Consider the following 20,189-nt stretch of genomic DNA (forward strand, 5'->3'; position numbering starts at 1 on the left):
TGTACTACTTACCATATCCACAGTTTTCATTCCACCAATTTCGAACACCATAGTGTTAGGTGCTGTAGCAACTGGAAGCATGAAGGCGAAAGAACAAGAAATCGTTACTGGTAACATCAGGTACAGGGGATGAACATTTAAGACCAAACTCTAAACCAAAATAAAAGTATTTTAATACGACTTTGGTTGTTTCATTAGTTATTAAATTACTATAATAGTAGAATATTTTTATAACTCTCTCTACATTTGTTGCAAAAGGGGTAAGGATATTACTGTACTACAGCTTTGGAGGCTTTATGAGTCGTAAAACCCTTTTCTGAAGACAGGAAATATGCTTGTACAATTTCATTTTTACGTGGCTGAAACTTCTTTGTCTGTCGAGTTTCGCGCAAATCCACTCGCGAGCTATCTTTACTAGCTGTCCCTAATTTTGAAGCTTTATACTAGAGAGAAGGCAGCTTATCAATGTGCCCTAAACAAACGTTTGGACTACTATTAACCAACGAAATGTCGGATTGACAGTCACATTATAACATCTCCAAGGCTGACAGAGCGAGCATGTTATGGGATGGGATTCGATTCCGGAACGCCCAGTTTACGCGTCGAACACCATAACCATAATATCAGGATCTAAGTGAGATTAAATTTCTTAAAATAATTTATTTTTACTTACAATGTTCAACACAAAATAAAGTCATTGAGAAAAATAACAAATTATTTCCAGAAACATTGGCAAAATCCTACAAAGACTGATATTTTCTAAGCGTTGCTAATTAAATTTAAAATTAAATAATCGTTAACTAAAGTAAAAATAAATAAACTTACCCCGTAAGTTGAAGCTTTTGGAAAGAGCATCAACTAAATGCATATACAACACATATTTCATATCTAGAGGACACAAATAGCCTTGGAATTTAGCGCTTTTAGAGCAACAAAACCAACTATATCAACAGTTACAACTAAATAAGTTGTCACTAGTATTTTCATAAGTTACAAAGTAAGATTGCAAATTGTCTTAATATTCTAGAATATTTTAAGTCTTAAAAGTTACTTTTTGTATGATTCCACATGTCATAAATCAGAAGTTCTTAGAATGTTACTTTGAAAATTGTACAATGTCTGCGAAGTCCTGTAACGGTTTTAAACGTTTATTTCGAAAATAAAAAAGGAACTAGAATCCTGTAGTTTATAACACTTTGTTGATTAACTAATGAAGTTTCTTCTTGATTTACACATTGGAATTGGAGTATCCAGTTGCTAATGATAGTTGGTTTGTAGTTAAGCACAAAGCTACACAATAAGTTTATGATAATAATGCCCAGGAGACGTTCCATGATCAGCGGTATACAAAGTCTTATACAAGAAACTGAAATATTACATTGAAATTTCTCTTGTGTAGTCACCATCTTCTTCCACACTTCAATCATCAGCAACTGGACATTCCGATTACAATTGGTAAATCAAGAAAAACTTCATTAATTAATCAACAAAGTATTAAAAACTGTATAATTTCCAACTCTTTTGGTTTTGTTCTAGCAAATCCGTGATGACGAGAAAACCCGCTTGTAGAGGAAAATATGTGTTATAACGGCTGCTGTGGGTAGCGAAAACTCTACCCATATCAGCCGTTTTTACCTATATATTTGTTCTAACAAACTTTGAAAACCTGAATAGGGATTAGTGGACATCCTTTATATTCAAGTGAGAAACTTAATGAGTATCTCATTGTAAGAGTAAGAAGTTAGAAGTATTTAGTGTAAGCATTAGTAATAATTAGTGCTTTTGACATTTCTACTTCAAGGACGTATCATGCATAATTAGTTAAAATAACTTACGAGCTCTTTAATAACAGGTAGCAGAATTGTTGCTGATACTACGTTGCTTACGACTTCTGTCAAAGTTGCTGTCAAAATACACAGTATAATAACAATGGCTACCGGGGGCATGGATTCTAGATACGATAACTGGTTGCTCAACCACCTAGATAGCCCTGAAATCTTTAAAGTGAAAATTTATTATTTCATCAGTAAAAAGTAACTAATCAGGATGAAATGCGGAAGTCATTTAATGAAGAGGTTTTATAATCTATGGTTATGGTTTGAGATATTATTTGTATAGAGTTTACAATTATAAAATTGTATAATAATGCACTTTATAAATGGGGCATGAACATTTCTGATAAAAAAGGTTTATAACTTAGGTTTTGTGGCTATTGAAAAGAGTTTTAACTTGGATTTATTGTTGGCTGTTGATTACGATTTGTTATTTGGAAATAAACATTGAATTGTGTTCATAGTCTGGGGTTTGTGTTCGTATGATGATGAGCATTTATATATTTTTACTTGTGTTCGCATGATGAAAAAGTTATACAATCTGAGACTTATGTTCGTTTGCAGAAGAGGATCTATGATCTTTGACCGTTCGATACTGATAATACAGGAATTGTGGTCGCATGCTAACAAATAATTATGGTCTGGGTGTTGGAGTTGTGTTATAAAAATATACCATATATTGTTTTATTCTTGTTCAGTTAGAAAAGGCATAGCGTGGCTAGGTGGGTTAAGGCGTTCGACTCGTAATTTGAGGGTCGCGGACATGCTCGCCCTTTCAGTCAATCCCATTATTCGTTAGCAAAAGCGTAGCCCAGGAGTTGGCGGTAGGTGGTGATGACTAGTTGCCTTCCCTCTTGTCTTACATTGCTAAATTAGGGACAACTATCGCAGATATCCCTTGAGTACCTTTGTGCGAAATTAAAAACAAAACAGTTTAAAAAAGTGAATATTTTTGCGCATAGATACGTCTAGGCCTAAGCGTTCATTTTGACTTTTAATAACATTTTCTCTGGTAACATCGATTATTTAGAGATTTAAAAATACCCAAGTCTATTTCCCTTACTTTTGCTAAAAAAAACTTACATCTTATTTCGACTTTCTTCTCTTTGCTTTAAGTGAAGTGCGAACGTTTTTCGCCATGTGTTCATGTTGGGTTTGATTTGAATTTCGTGCATAATTACACTACCCACCGCCAAGTCGTGGGATACTCTTTTACCAATAAATCGTGGGATTAACCGTCACGTCAAGACACTTCCACGGCTAAAAAGCATGTTGGGTACAAAGGAGATTCGAACCCGTGACCCTCATAATACGAGTCGAGTGCCTTATTTACCTCGCCATGCTTAACCGTTTGTGTACTTCTCAGTTATGTTTGTCTATTTAGATTAGTGTGTCGAATTAAAAAACTGCCTTTATTATCGCGAAAGTGTATTCAGTTTTCTGTCTGAATTTAATGAGATTAGGATTCTGTTTAACTTTGTAATGTTTTTTTCTGCTTAATCTCCAAGTAAAGCTCATGTTACTCTTACGTGTGAGAAATCAATGCACTTGGGAATGCTGCAGGGTCATGTGATGATTTGCATTTCTAATCTTTGATTTGTAGTTACACTATAACGATTTATAATCCTTAATATGATGTAAAACATGTAAATGGAGATAGAACTGTACTAGACATATAAAATCGAAATATTACACATAGTTACTAATCTTCTCGTGAAACAACAATGTTACAGTTTCCTATATCTTTCGAATTTAAAATTTATAATCAAATGTAAATGTTATGCTACGTTGTGTCTCTTTCTCTCGTGTTTTATCATGTATTTTTCTTATATATATATATAAAATAAAATCTAATATTAACAATTACGTCAATATCATGGGTGTTAAACGGCTTGATTTGTTTGTTTGTTTTGGAATTTCGCACAAAGCTACTTGAGAGCTATCTGTGCTAGCCGTCCGTAATTTAGCACTGTAAGACTAGAGTGAAGGCAGCTAGTCATCACCACCCACCGCCAATGTATAATTCAAATTAGAAATTAAATAATTTCTTGATTTATACTATACTTGTATAACAATAATATTTCCTGTTAACGAGTGATATATTCAATCAATAACTTTCAGAATCCTATAAAATGGCATGTAACATTTACCTCTGAAATTTTAGATAAGGAAAACCCTCCTCCTAAAATTAACAAAACTCCCCACGGCAGTTTTTTCTGTGTTGTTTTCCAATCCAGTAATGGTGGGCTGGATCTCAATTGGGAAGGTTTAGCAGGGATGATAAATAACAACATAGCAATGAAAATAGCTGGAGTGGCGTCATCAATATGCCTGGAATGATAAGTAATGTGATTTCAGTATTAAATAATTATCAACTTTACAAAAGCTCAAAAACACTTTACCCATCAGGACTGTTTAGATTATTTCTAGTATGTTAATGAAATATCGGTAGTACAATTCTTCTAAGACTTCATGGGATTTCGATGAGTTCCACTTCCTCGTGTTGAAAGCTTTCTAAGAACTTGCGTGTAAGCATTTTTTTAGAATAGTATTTTAAACAGATGTTATAAAAAACAGATTTCATAATCATTGAAGAGTTAAAACATTATATAATTTATAGATAACTGAGGTACCTCTTTGTGAATTGAGGTCTTATACCACCAGCGAAGTGAAAATTCTTATAAATAGTTCACAAACACACTAGCGCTAAATGAGTTTTAATATATATGAATGAATAAAGGTTGACTAATGATAACTCCACGTTCTCAAAACGCTTATTGTCTTGTTCTTAGTGGAATCTAGACACCTGGTTCTTCAAAAGTGTGACACTCACATCTGAGTAGCTGAGTAATACCATTTGTTGATGAACTGACATCTTCAAAGCACCTTCACGAAAATATTTTTTAAATTATTTGTTATTCGTCTTCATGGGAGATCGTTCAATGAAAAACAATAAAAATACCACAAACTTACACGTCAGAGCTGAACGCAGAACCCCAGCCTGGTAAAAATTCAGGATCTCTCGTGAGCCATAGTAGTACCAATAATATAAACAGTATTAACACAGCAGTTTCGTGGAAACTAAGGAGATAAATAAAAATATTAATAACTCTATTTACAACGTAATAACTCCAATTTTATATTTCACTGAGCTTTACTTTAAGTAGCAAAGAATTGGAATAGAATAACCAAAAGTCTCTGTATTTATGTTATCTTATAGCGTCTGGACACTGTTGCTAAACCTTCTCAGACGAATTAATATAAAAATACAAAGAGAACTATCCTTGTTTCGTTCAAGTCCATTAACAACTAACAACAAACCAGAGTGTAGATTTTACTTTATTGAACTTATTGATAGTGAAGGTAGACCATGTGAAATTTATTTGGAGGTGTTCAGTTATGGGAAAAGGAAAGGTTTCTCCAACATTACTTATAACCTGAGCCACCAGTTCTATGACCAAAGCATCTACTACATACTCGACGAACTCAACTGCCTGTCTATTGGCGAAAATGTAAACCTAGCTTAGGTGGTCAAACTTCTAGTGCCAAAACTCAGCTTTGATTTCTCCTACAGCAAGAAGACCAGTTACCAAAATGCAAATTTTACGTGATCTAATGAACAGATTAATAAAGAAAATAAAAATAAGATCTCCAACTAATATTAACGTAAACTATCGACATGGATGTTGAATTAAATGTACACAAACGTACTGACACAAAACAAAAATAATAATCAGACGACACAGACGTAGATACACTTGTCAAGTAATAGGAAAAAAAGGGTAAAAATTGATATCAAAAACTAAACAGCAAAAGCTCACAACAGGAAAACAATAATATCCAAAGTAACTCAATGTTATCATTGCCAACTATTTTGGTTACGTCCCGGCGACTTGTCAGACAGCCTCAAGATTTGTAGGTTGTGGCAGAGACTACCATATCACAATGCACAAAAGATCATCCAGAACCAAAATGTTGTGACTGTGGCTAGAAACATAATGGAAATTACAATGAATGTGAGAAATATAAGACACTCAAAACACTCATTTATGAAATTAAAACCCGTAACACACAAAAAGAAACCAAACAGACAAGAAAGAGCCATTACTACGAAAACCACAAGTCCCAAAAAACACAACGTACGCAACAGTAGTGGAAATTACTGGAACACAACATAAGAAAAGATCCAGACACAAACACCATAACACAAGCGACGGCCAAGATGGTTCAAAACGAAAAACTTACATAAAGAAGCGAAACACAAAAAACTACCACACAATCTAATGAAGTGTAAACACAGAACACACTAATAGAAGTCCTAAAGAGTATAAAAGCAGAATTCATGGCCAAATTCACAAAACCAAGAAGTCAAACTGCAGCTAAACATACGTTGTAAATCATAACAAAAAATATTCAAACATATCGCCCACAAATAATATCATCCGTTACTGAATAAATTATTGTTGTACATGTCAATATTCAAAGTCATATACTTCCAAGCAACACGAGATTGAAGATATTAACAGATTAGTAAAACCTGATAGTTGTATTATAAGTGATACTTGTTTTTATGCACACCATAGATTTACAATCAAAGATTATTCAACGGTAAGAACAGGCAGAATTAATAAAAACGATCATAACAGAGGAATTCCTTCTCCTGTATAAATCTGATCTAACTGTGAAGGAAGTACAAACCACTTCCACAAATGAATATACTGCCATAGATAATTTAACTGAAAATACAATCACTGTAACGGTAACAGGTATTTACTACTCCACGAACAAAAACCTGTATTCCAGTTTACTATGATTCAGTAATATTCATAACTCAAATACCATTTTAACTGGAAACTTTAATAGAAACATTTAGTATCTAATTGTAATTCAAGAAAACCAAAAAAAAAACTTTATACAAAATTCCAAACTACAACTGTTTGTTTGTTTAAAGTTAAGCATAAAGCTTATCTGTGCTCTGCCCACCATGGGTATCGAAAACCACTTTCTAGCATTGTAAGTCTGCAGATGTATCACTGCGCGAGTGGGGAGCTACATGATACAATCGCAGTATTATTAAATGGTTCCACCCCGACACATATTTTGTACGTATATGCCACCAGCGATATAGTGAATCCACATATCGTTTGTGCAATATGAGTCGCAAACTTATAAATTTCCAAGTAGAACAGGATATTCACAGTAAATATAGCAAATCCAGCCGATAACTACCTGCCCTTAGAAACACAAAATATAATAGCGTATGTAAAGACTGTAAAAACGAAGACATTTAAAGAACACCTTCAACACACGTTCAAGACACATCGTGAACCAGACGTGAACAAGCATTTTAAAAAAGTTAATAAATACGTCACACAAAAAACACGCACACAATTTTTTGTTAACAAAAATATATCAACAAATAATGATGTGCACGAGCACCTTGGGCTACTCTTTTACCAACGAATAGTGGGATTGACCGTCACATATTAGCGTACGAGCAAAAACCCGCGATCAGATTAAACGGATGTTAAACAAGCTATTAAATCAACTAAAAACAAGGCGCCAGAAAAATACGGTATACGGGCTGTCCTTTTCATAAAAAAATATTCAGATATTGTATAAACACAGAACAGCACTCTTCAGTTTATCTTTAAATTCTGGATAAATTTCGAGTTATTGGAAGTAATAAACGAATGTACCAATTGTTCACAAAGATTGTTTGTTTGTTTTTGGAATTTCGCACAAAACTACTCGAGGGCTATCTGTGCTAGCCGTCCCTAATTTAGCAGTGTAAGACTAGAGGGAAGGCAGCTAGTCATCACCACCCACCGCCAACTCTTGGGCTGCTCTTTTACCAACGAATAGTGGGATTTAACATCACATTATAACGCCCCCACGGCTGGGAGGGCGAGCATGTTTGGCGCGACGCGGGCACGAACCCGCGACCCTCGGATTACGAGTCGCACGCCTTACGCGCTTAGCCATGCCAGGCCGTGTTCACAAAGAAAGCCAGCAGGTAAACCAAACAAGAGATCACCTCAAAATCATTAGAAATCGAAAATGAGTTTACAGAACTTAAACAGACAACTGACTATTTAGTCAGATTAACAGAAACAGTTATAGAGATTTTCAACAAAAATGAATATGCTGTCAAATTATTGTCGATGACGAAGCATTCGATACTTTATGGCTCGGTGGTTTAATGTTCCATATGTAAGGAATGGAACGATCACGCGGAACTATTCGCTGGCTTTCCAACTCTCTGGAAAACAGAAAGTGTAAAATAAATGTTAGGGAACTTTCTCGGAGTCATTTACTCTAGAGGCAGGCGCCCCCAATGGATGTATGTAACAAACCACTAAAAGACTCGAACTTAGGATATTTGTTACAATTCGCGAACGATGTTTTGTTCTGGAAAGGTGCCTTCACTTTACTATATCAGCGATATTTCTTCAGTTAGAATTAAATATTATAGAACACTGTCAAAAATAACGAATAAAAATAATATACCCTGAAATCATTTAATTGTATTTACAAAAGAGACGTGACCTAAAAATGACCTACCGTAAACTGAACATCAATGGAAACTTCTCCAGACCACACCAACCAAATTCCTGGAATTAATCTATGACTCTAATCTGACGTGTATTAAACACATAAATAATATACTAATAAACATTTGGAAACGTATGAATAATGCATGGTATCTAACTTGGAGAAACTATATATCCTACAATGTGTCTTGATGATTCAATTTGCTTTAAAAGCCTAATTTTGTTTATTAAGCTATATACAACTCAGTAACAATTACGTTATCTCAGTGAACATTGATGGGTATCTAAGGAACAACTAAGTACCGTTAAGAAGCAGTGAAGTAATAACAGTACTACATAATAACAGGCTACTCAAGAAGGTAACTCTAAATATTACAACAACTTCTTTAGGCAGCTACCATTGAGAATCTCAGAATAATAAATCGTTGTGTCTCACCAAGTGCTGATAGGTAGCTTAGCAGCTAGTGACAGATATATCATAGATGTATACTAAATATCTTAACAGTATTTGGTCCTTCCTATTTCCTAGTTTGTTCTTAAGGGTCTTAAAAACAAATAGGCTGAAAACTCGGCGAATACTAGTTGTCTATATAAGTATTCCTAAGTTTTACAGCAGCTACTGTTAAGTATTCGAGGGATAACTAGTTCGTATTTCAGCAGCGTTTTATTGCTAATCTCAATAACAACTGGTATTTCAAAAGGCATGGCCTAGTGATTGATGTGACGGACTGTGGATCAGAATGCTTGTGGTTTCATTGTCGCAACACTGTGTGTCGCATTTTGAGGTGTGAATTATACCATACAACAAGGGTTAAACCTCACTATTTGGTCATTCATGAGTAGCGCAAGTTTTGGCGGTTGGTACTTTACCTCTGGACTAATCGCTTCAAATTAGGGACGAATATGCGAAAGCATCCGTTTGTGTATATTTACGTTGAAGTTCTGATATAAAATTATTATTAAAAGTAAATCAGATAAACATGTTTTCTTTCTGAAACAATTCAGCCTACCTCATTGGACCAAGACTGTCGTATTTTCGAAGAATCACTTTTCTCACAGCTTCGCGTTTTTCTTCACTTTCTCCGGACTTGCAACTGAAGGAATAACAATAACCTTTCATTTTAAATACTTTGTTTTCAGCCATGTCCATAATACCCAATTCTGCAAATCTTCTTTTTGGACTTTTAATAGGTAAAATACCAATAATAAATCAATATCTCAGTAATCAAATGTTAATTTCGTTAACAGAAATTTCAAATAATAAAATTTCAGTTATAAGAGAAAATACGATTTTTAAAGAATGTTACAATAAACTGAAGTAAACAAATACTTATAGTTTTCTTCAAAATAATAAAGTATTTTTAATCAACAGTGCGTACTTTCTGTTGTTGTTTTTAATGACGGTCTGAACTTACCAAATTCCAGTAAAAAAGAAAAACAGAAACCACCACGAGACCAACACACACAACAACATCCCAGGCACGTTGTAAATAATCCAAGATGCGTATGTAATGTCTTTAGACTGCGGAAAATAACTTTAAAAAAAATCACGAATAAGAAATTGGTATATTAATCACGTTTGCAAAATAGAAACACATTATTGAAAACTTGATCGAGTGTATATCAGTGAAAATCCTTGATCACAAAAACTTTACTGTACATATAATTATATTTGATAAGATTTTAATTAGTACATGGTGAAAAAATGTTATGAAATAGCATTAGTTACATCTTTGTGTTCGTTTGTATGCTTGTTTGTTTTTTGAATTTCGCGTAAAGCTAAACGAGCGCTATCTGCCCTTGCCGTCCCTAATTTAGACTAGAGGGAAAGAAGCTAGTCATTATCACCCACTGTCAACTCTTGGACTACTCTTTTAACAATAAATACTGGGATTTACCGTAATATTATAACGCCCTCGCGGCTGAAAAGGTAAGCGTGTTTAGTGTGACAGGATTCGAATCCGCAAGCCTCAGATTTCGAGTTGATTGCCTTAACCATCTGGCCGTGCTGGGCCTTCACTTTTATGAAAATCATACGAAAGCTACATGCTTAAAATACGAGAATTGAAAAGGTTCTGAGGTATCCTCGACTAGTCACTTAGGGAAAAAAACAGCTTCCAAAGTATTTTTTATGTTTGGAGCTAATGAGAGTCTGTGACGCTGTCCCCATATGTGTTCAATCGAATAAAAGCCGGTTGAACCAGCAGGTGATTTCAATTAGCAAACCATTTAAAAATGTTTTAACTAATTGTTCACGGTGGGACTAGGAAACATCATTCATTAAACTAACGTAACATCAACCTATGTCAACAGAAATGACGTCGGAGATGGTCCCTGTAATGGTACCGTTCCATAGAACTTAAAGACTGATATGTCCACCAATGCTTATTCTTATCTATTCCATATATCAACCTTTTACACAAGCAACCTATTATTGTATAAACATGAGTTTCTGATTTAAGTGGGTGTGTTTTTAGCAAGCTAGATTTCTTTAATCTTTCAGGGACTATAACGCATTTTATTGTACATCTGGCATTAATTGAAATACATATCAATTCCGTTAAACTCACACGTTTTAACACATTTAGTCAAAGTTATTCCTAAAAGAAAAACAAGCTAATTGACTTTTGTTTTCGTTATGGTCTTAAAAACCAGAGACGAGCGTAGGGAATATAAACAAACTGCATGCGAAACTTCTTGTGGACGTTTACTTGTAGTTTGTAATTAAATTTCCATAGGGTAAACTTGCAGATTATATCGAAACTATTCATCATGGAGCTGGAGAAGATACATTACAATTTAGAAACCAGTCCTGGTTATCGTAACCTATTTGCTCTTTTGTTGTCTAACGATTTTGTTGTTTGTTTTTTACACATTTTTAGTCTTTACTTTGCTATAAAAGTTCGTTTTAATCGTTAACAAGAAACCAATAAAATCTATTTCACCTGACTTTTATTGCGATAGTTAAAACCTTCATGTTAGCTCGTGTTGTGCGTCCGTTACCGTGTATTTAACCAATGAAACCTTAGCTACACAGTATTAACTGTTATAAATATGCTTATGGAATTATTATGCAATTGAACTATTAAAACACAATTCAGTGTTTTACTCAAACATAAAAAGTTGTCAAATTAGTTAAAATTTAAAAACTAAAAATGCACATAACGATGTAAGTTTCTTACATACCGTTAACAAAGAAATAAGTTCAGGTTTAATAAAGCTACATGACATTTTATGATTGTCAAGTTGCCAACTTATTCAGAAGACACAGTTTAAATGCAAGTATAAATATAAATATAAATCTTATAAATATAAGAAAATTTGTTACAAAGAAAGTAAACAAAAAACAACATTGATAATTCATTGGCCCTTTCATTGCTCTTAAATAAATCAGAACGTAAGGTTTTAAATTACAATACTATTAATTGAAATATTTTGTTATGTTTCATCCGTAGAGTAGAGTAATTTACAGAGTGAAAAATAAGAATTTTGTTGGCAACAATAATTTAGAATACAGAATACTCATACGTGTCATAAAGAGCCTTGAGAACGAGGTTAGGTCCCGTGCCGGTCAAAGTACCTGTTCCTCCACAGTTGGCTGCATAAGCTACGCTGAGCAATAAGACCTTGCTTAGTGTTAAATGTTGGTTTGGTGATCGTTTGTTTGTACTGCTGGCAAATAGAAATACATGTATGTACTATCGAACTACAGCTTTAGCCAAGGACAAATTTGAGTTTCAAGTTACAACTTTTTTATATGTGTATGAAAAGAGCTAAAATAAAATCAACTGAGACATGACTTTGGTATCCTCATAACTAGTTAACGCCTTGCATCGAACACATCTTGTAGAATGTCTAATACACCTACTACAAAACTTATTGCATCTTGTGGCCCATTTGATATAGCTAGTATACCACCTAATACAACTACATAAACAAATAAACATATTACATGGATTAATTCACAAAGTATTTTATTTAATACACCAAGTTTCCAATTACTAGAGTAATTGCATACTCGCATACATCTAGTACATCGGATACTACAACTGTAAAATCTTGTATGGAGTAATTCTTAAAGTGTTCCATTTAATAAGCCATCTAATATGATTTTTATACCAAGTGAACTGTTCTTAACGGACATATTTTAGTCAGGTGGTTTCTTATTTGTACATATAAATGATGAAGCATATAACTCTACAAATAGTATTATGTAAACGATTTAATATAATATTTATTTGATTAATAGCAAAGCCATATTGTCTGTCTGGCGTGATCACTGTGTGGTATCAAACTTCGGATTTGAGCATTGTGAGTGCGTAATTATGTGGCTAATTCAGCAGGGACATCAATACAGTGACTGAATGTTGTTAGACAATGAAAGTGAAATATAAATAAATAAAAATAATGTGAACGTGTCATAAAGCAACAATGTGAATATGTCACACACAATGTCCAAAATCCTTCAATCCAACAAGGAAAAATAATTCAACATAAAACAAGTTTTAAGAAAATGTATACCTGTTGGATTCTTCCACCATTCCATTTTTGAGTTCCTCATTGCTGCTATCCGGTGAATTTGTTACTTTAAAAAAATACAAAAACGGATTCTTTGAAATAAAAGTTCCTGGAGCATAAACAGTTTCAACGAACATTAACTACTCGTATTTTACTTTATTCCTAATTTTTAGTAGCTTCTATTCTAAAATAAACAAAAATATGTTATATCAGTACAATATTTTCCAAAATATTTCAAGTTAAGGAAATTGCAATCGGAAATTTGTAACCCAGAAAAATGAAAGCGCTTGATTTTCTGAGAACGAAATTAATTTTTAATCACATGGAGTTAAGTTATTACATGACAATTAGAAATGTATTGACAAACTTTCCATAAATACTTCACCAGAGAATGTCAACTCATAACACCACACTAAAACAGACTAAAGACACACAAGTTAATTGGAGCTGCACCAGGAATCTTGACAGGTATGTAACCGAATGAGTTTATCTCATTCCATTTTATTCACCCATTTTGCTCATGAAAACTTCTGTTGTGTTAGAGATGTGGCTGGGAGCTTCTAAGCTTTCAACAGTTTTATACCTTTGTTTCCATCTTGGTAACGATACTACTTGGAGATGTGGTCTCTCGGGCCGGCAGGATTTTCTTTTCATAATCACACTTTTCACTTTGAGGGTGAACGTATTGATCCATATTGATTTGAATTTGCTTTGCAACAAGTTATTGTTCTCAGTGTGCTACTTTGAAACATTTCCTTCATTTAAAGAGAACATTAAAAGCACTTGTTCGAAATGTTAGGTCCTTTGGCTCTATATTGTTTAACAATTGCACTGTACGAATATCCTTCTGACAAAGAAGTTTGAAACAATCAATCCATGATATTATTGCATTGTTAAGTGATCAGCAGTGTGAAGTGAATCAAATACAGAGGTTGAGTACGTTATGTTAAAATAACTGTAAAGCCTACACGGTTATAGTTCCCATCATCAAGTCTTGTCTGATGACTGTGCGTCTTGAAGTTAGGTCTACAACGTAGTTTTCATTTATAAAGCTTCTGTTATAATGCTATCAAGACTAAAGTATATCATTCATTCCTTTTTGCTTTTCATAATCTATCTTGAGTATAAGGACGACAGTTAGTGAGTGCGTATTTCAATAGTTCAATATGGCCTTTATGTTCGTGAGTTCTAACCTGTTATAAGATGTATCCCAAAGTGATCCATATTTATTTGCTTTTCAATGTCATATATAAGAGATATCACTGTCTTGAAAATCCTAAGTACATGCTCTAAATACGTTTTTATAATCTGAGTGTACGAATATTTTGGGTCTGAAAGGAACGTTATGTATCCTTCCGAGAAGCAAGTGTAAACTACTAGTTTCATCACACTAGCTACGAACTGCCTTACAACGGCAATTTTATCATGGCTATGGCTGCATAATTTGTTTCTATAACCAACTTCATTTTATTAAAAGATATTCTACCCTTTCTATATAGATTCTATCCATGTCGTTCATACAATAGCACACAAACAGCGTGTTCTTAAGTATATTTTAAGCCACATTTATATGGACTTTAGATAAGATAGACAACCTAAATTCACTGAGGTATATATATATATAAATATATACACATAGCAAGATAACCATTAATGCTTTCCAGTGAGATGTTTTCTTGTCCGGTTTCTTGATCATCGGAAATTTCTTCAAGCACAGCTTCAACAACAGGTACCATCATAGCTGTAGTAGCTGTGTTACTGATCCACATGGACAGAAACATCGTGGTCAACATGAATCCTAGCATCAACCTGCAAATGCAAGATGTACGACAACACGGTTGTGAAAAACCATTTGTTAACAAAAACTTACAGGTACGTAATATTAAAGATATTGATGTTGTCATGGGTCCCTGTTAAATTTAACATGAAATTCATAACTAACTTGTAAATACAACACCTGAACAACAACAAAAAATAGTGGTGAACAATGAACACCTTTGTTAAGATGAATGTCTAAATTATAACTCTGTGTTTTTGGTTTATACACCGTGACGAACTTTCAACGTGTAATGTACTGTACAAAAGTGTCAGGACAGAGCCAAACATTAGATTTCAAGCTACTTTTAAAGAAAAATGGAAGGTAAATCACAGGTGAAAAATCAAAATGTTATTAATCTTCATATTTGGTACAACAGAAACTCAGTGGAAGAGCTTGAGTTCAGACAATTGTTAATATTTTATGTGTTACCTTTTTGCTTTAATAACTGCAGACAGTTTTTCAGGAATTTTTACAGCATATTTAATGAATGTGTGTTTTGGGATGTTACACCAAAATATCTCTAATACACTCCCATAAAGTATATTTTGATGTGACCTTTAATTTACCAAGTTTTTCATCTATCAAATCCTACTACTAGTCAACTGGATTGAGATCGTGGCCATTGTACCATCTCAGTGTCTTTAGCAGCTTTTTTCTTAGCTAAGTAATTTCTGCATTGGTTGGATGAGGGTTTGAGATCATTATAATTTTGGCAGTAGAATCCTTTACCAATAATGCACAAACCACCGTGTATACCATGATGGATCAATATCTGATGGCGCTAATGTTGGTCTATTATTCCATGTATCAGGTTACCCCATAAGTAATGTAAAAAATTTAATACCGAAAGTGCATCATCATTTCTGTCTTTGTAGAAGGTTTTAATGACTAAAATATGTAGTAGCACGTGTATAAGAGTGTTCACGCAAATAAAAAAGCTCACCGAGCTCCTCTGTTTTTAGATCATTAATCAAATAAAATTTTATGAAGATGGATGTGTCTGAGGAGCACATTAAGCATACAATGCTTTATGAAGTTAAAAAGGCAATAGTTCAGCAGAAACTACACGAAACATTCAACGTGTTTATGGTGGTTTCAGAAGTTCAGATGAGGTGACTACAGCTTAAGTGATGCGCCACGTTTAGGTCGTCGTGTTGAGTTTGATGATGACTTGCTGCTGGCTACACTTGATGAAGATTGCGCTGTAACTGGTGAAGAACTAGCACAGAAGCTTAATTCAACCCATTAACAGTTCACCGTCATCTACAACAGCTTAGAAAGGTGTCAAACACTTGGAAAATGGGTCCTCTGTGATTTGATAGAAGCCAACCCTAGAGCAAGAGTGGACATTTTTACTTCTCTGCACTCTGGTTAGTGACTGGAGATGAGAGATAGCTATATGAAAGAAACGCTCTGCAGACCATGGTTCAGTGCAGGTAAACTGGCTAAAACACAGCCCAAAATGGATCTCCACCTTAAGAAAGTCTTGTTAAGCATTTGGTGGGATATTGTTGGTGTGATCCACTTTGAGTTGCTGCCACTCAATGTAACGCTTACTTCAGTCTTCTATTTTCAACAGTTAGAGCGCTGAATGTTGCACTGATAGAAAAAGGCCTGCTTTGATCAATCATAAAGGTGTGGTGTTACAACAGGATAAGATACAGCCCAAGAGAGCAAATATCACATCTACAAAGACTGAAGACAGGGAAACTTCCATATCCTCCTTATTTTCCAGACCTTGCTCCATCTGATTATCATCTATTCCGAAGTTTGCAGAACTATCTTGATGGAAAAGAGCTTGAATCGCATAAAGATGTAAAAACTACCCTCTCTACATTTTTTCCTCCAAACCTCAATAATTTTATAGAAGTGGCATTCAGAAGCTTGTAAATTGTTGGCAGAAAGTAATTAATAAAAATGAAACATACATTATTAATTAAATAACATTAAAAGCATTTGAAATCCTTTCTCTTTTTCTGCATCTAAAATCGGACATTACTTAAGGGATGACCTGATATTTTACAAATATCTCCTGTCACCTCAGCAAAAAGAAAATCCTCAACTATCACATTGTCTCTTTCATGCTTCTTGGTATGTGCTAAGCATTGAGGTAATAATCTTTTACATTATACTGCCAGGCGTGCAACCAATACTTTTATCTAAATACTTCAAACTTGGACCTATTTGTCCAATCACATTCTTTTTCAATCACCAATAGTCCAGTTTCTGCAGTTTTTAGCAAGTTTGAATCTCTTGACAATATTTGGAGAGGGAAGTAAGGATTTTATATATTAGATGACCAAATATTCCATTTTCAGCGAGTCTTCTTGATACTGTAGATCTGGACACTTTTCTGTCATTTGGTACATGATCGTTATCCTATGTTTGTGATCAGTAGATATCTTCCTTTTATCCTAATGGCTGCATAAACGATGATAATTAACATTAACATTAGTATCATTGAGTTTAGGTGTTCTGTCTTTCCCTTTTTTATTTTCACATTTTCTTGTCTTGATCTCATGATCTAGGGTGTACTTGACAGTGTTTTGGGAGCATTTCAAGTCTGCAGCAATGTGCCAGAAAGTCCAACCAGCATCACGTAAAACTTTTATGTGAACTCTGTGCTCTACTGACAATTTTTTACGCTTTTTGGGAAGGTGGCATGCAAGAAAGTTTAATACATGTTGTTAAACACTGTTTTCAATAATATATTTTTTGTGGAATGCTACTAACTTAATTTCTTCTGGCGTATACGTTAGCTTATTTCTATATAGCTAAGACACTACATAGAGTACCATAAGAGCTATTTCATATCCTAAGTTTGATTAGTATGTTCATTCAAGTAGGATCATTACGAATCACCCTTGGTACAAGTATATGGAGTTTCTAAAGAATAAATATTCTCACCCTGGCTCATTCAGTTGTCAACAGAGATCAGTGAAGCTTTAACATAGTGTTGAAATTTACATTCTCTAATGGCATGGAAGAATTAGTCCCATAAAATAGAAAAGATGACAAAATATTTTATTGTCCTAAAATATTTGTACGGTACTGTAGAATATAAAAGATGGATTGAATTCGTTTATTTGTTTATTGCTAAGCAAAACAAGCCGTACTCATCTCAGGAAATGAACCCCGAACTTCAGCATTAAAAGCTCTCAAGTTTACCACTGAGTTGCAAAAGGGAAATACTTGATTCAAAGAATACAAATCTGATTTATACTCGCACTTCTAATACGATTAATTATATGTTTTTAATTCACAAGTTCGGTTTAGTTTTGATCTGCAGTAGATAAAACTATTCATTACAGTAATTTGTTTTAAGATAATGGACAAACTTTTTCTCATGAAAATCATTTTGCTATCTTTAATAATTTTCGTAATTAATCGTACTATTACCATGTGCGACTGTATGAACTTATAATGCTATAATAGGGAGTTCGATTTCCCGCGACGGAAACAGCAGATAGCCCAACGTGTTTCTTCTCTACAATTAGACAAAACTTAAACCACATTCTAAGAAAAGGTTCTGTGTTTTATCTCTGTATACGTATTTCTTTTTAATTCACAAACATTAAACTACATTTACTTTCATGATTAGTCCTGATATTCATTTATTATGACTATAACCAATGTCATTCTCAGTTTATTAATATTTGAAAGTTTTATATTGTATTAATACATTATATCATACACTTAGCATAATTATATAGATATAGAATAAATTCTAAGTTATTTAGGTATAAACTTATCCTCCCATCTCAAGCTTGTTCCAATCCATAGTAATACCCGCAAAGCAATCCTCTGATGAAGATTACAGTGTTCCACTGATGTTGCTACAATTAGTCCTCCCAAGAACATCATCAGTGTTTTCTAATGTAAAAGAAATATTTGTGTGCATGTATGAATTATAAAACCCAGTTCAAATGTTATTTCTTTATAAGCACAGTGATAATGCTAGTATGTTACTTGATGATCAGTGCTTTATATGAACACTTTTTGGTTCAAATTGAATAATACCTTTCTGGTACAGCGGCAAATCTATAGCTTTTTTCACCCTAAAATCGGGAGCTCAAATCCCTTCGGTAGACACAGCAGATAGTTCGATGTGGCTTTGCTAAAATAAGCACACACAAACTGAATAAAATGATATGTGAAATATATTCCTAACTTTCCTCACCGCCATCTTTATAGAGCTGTTGTACTATGTAAATTGTAAACTGCGATCTACATTAATGAATAATATAAACATATCAGAATTTAGTAAAAGCCAATTTGCAGGTCAAAGTTATTGAAACAGTTGTTAAAAATTATCACAAATGTGCACACTATTGTTCAAAGAATTAACAATATCAGTTTAGTAGCTGATGATATACAGGCGAGTTTGTTAAACATTAAAAATATGTCTTTCATCATAATTGAATCTTAGATGTGCAATCAGATAAATAAATTGAAAGAAACTGAGAACTTCTTGTTTGTTTTTTTTAATTTCGCGCAAAGCTACTCGAGGGCTATCTGAGCTAGCTGTCTCTAATTTAATAGTGTAAGACTATGAGGCAGACCGCTAGTCATTACCACCATAATCATATCTCTAAAGTACATATTAGAATTCTACCAGAACTACACAATATACACATATTAACAATAGTTAAATTGACATGTTTAAAGAGGTAGAACTATCTTTTCTGTTGCACTTCAGCATTTCAATCAGATAACCTGGAACGCTAATGGCTTGAAGCCTCAAGAGGCAGAGGTCCCTTTCAGATCTTTCCACTCGAATGTAACCCTTTATATATACAAATACATACATAGAGACATCAATAGTAATGGTTAAATTGAAGGAAGAGGACAATCTATCAACACAAAGTTCAGAGGAATAAGTCGCCAAAGGTAAATATTGTTTGAAGTCTTGGCCTCACTTTATAAACCAGTCACCTTATACTGTAAAATTTTAATAAGGTAAATTACAACATTTACTTACATTTATATAAGCTTCACATACTATTTTAGTACTGGCAATTCCAGTGAGAGGAGAAAGAACAATAGGTAGAAGTGATGTAACAGCAAGAGGAACTGGTTCAGTCATCCAGAACAAAGCCATCACGATGAAGATGTAGGCACATTTCAATTCCTACAAGAGAATGTTAGATATGGGCTTATAAATTGTACTGTTGTTCACTTTAGAAAACAATGCAAACATATTATACAATTAAGTATTTAAACTAAAATGTTTACATGTCTGGCTGTTTAAACTGAAATACAAATCTATTCACAGGGAAAATGAGCCTATGGGACAATATGAACTAATTAGAAAGCTTTTCAAAACTGAAATTAAAAATTTTATAGCTTAGATAATAAACACATTTGGTCGTTATCTGACAAATGTATATTTTACTCTAGACCATGGGATGTACTTATCACTGAGATAACCTATTCATACGAAATGCCTATAAAGATTTGTTTTTC

At 33.7% G+C, this 20,189-nt stretch overlaps 1 protein-coding gene across 1 annotated transcript in view; it reads right to left on the bottom strand.

The window, feature by feature from the left end:
- The window catches only part of LOC143238209 (Na(+)/citrate cotransporter-like), a 33,783-nt gene that overhangs the window by 3,620 nt on the left and 9,974 nt on the right, over nt 1–20,189 (bottom strand). The window contains exons 2-12 of the mRNA XM_076478242.1: nt 19,705–19,854; nt 18,472–18,596; nt 14,553–14,713; nt 12,908–12,971; nt 11,915–12,058; nt 9,802–9,921; nt 9,397–9,480; nt 4,806–4,913; nt 3,983–4,163; nt 1,836–1,997; nt 13–150 (exon numbers count right to left, since the gene is read on the bottom strand). Coding sequence (XP_076334357.1) covers nt 13–150; nt 1,836–1,997; nt 3,983–4,163; nt 4,806–4,913; nt 9,397–9,480; nt 9,802–9,921; nt 11,915–12,058; nt 12,908–12,971; nt 14,553–14,713; nt 18,472–18,596; nt 19,705–19,854 — 1,437 coding nt within the window. The remainder of the gene's footprint in view (nt 1–12; nt 151–1,835; nt 1,998–3,982; nt 4,164–4,805; nt 4,914–9,396; nt 9,481–9,801; nt 9,922–11,914; nt 12,059–12,907; nt 12,972–14,552; nt 14,714–18,471; nt 18,597–19,704; nt 19,855–20,189) is intronic.

Source organism: Tachypleus tridentatus, chromosome 13, assembly GCF_004210375.1.
Source record: "Tachypleus tridentatus isolate NWPU-2018 chromosome 13, ASM421037v1, whole genome shotgun sequence".
Classification (NCBI taxonomy): domain Eukaryota; kingdom Metazoa; phylum Arthropoda; class Merostomata; order Xiphosura; family Limulidae; genus Tachypleus; species Tachypleus tridentatus.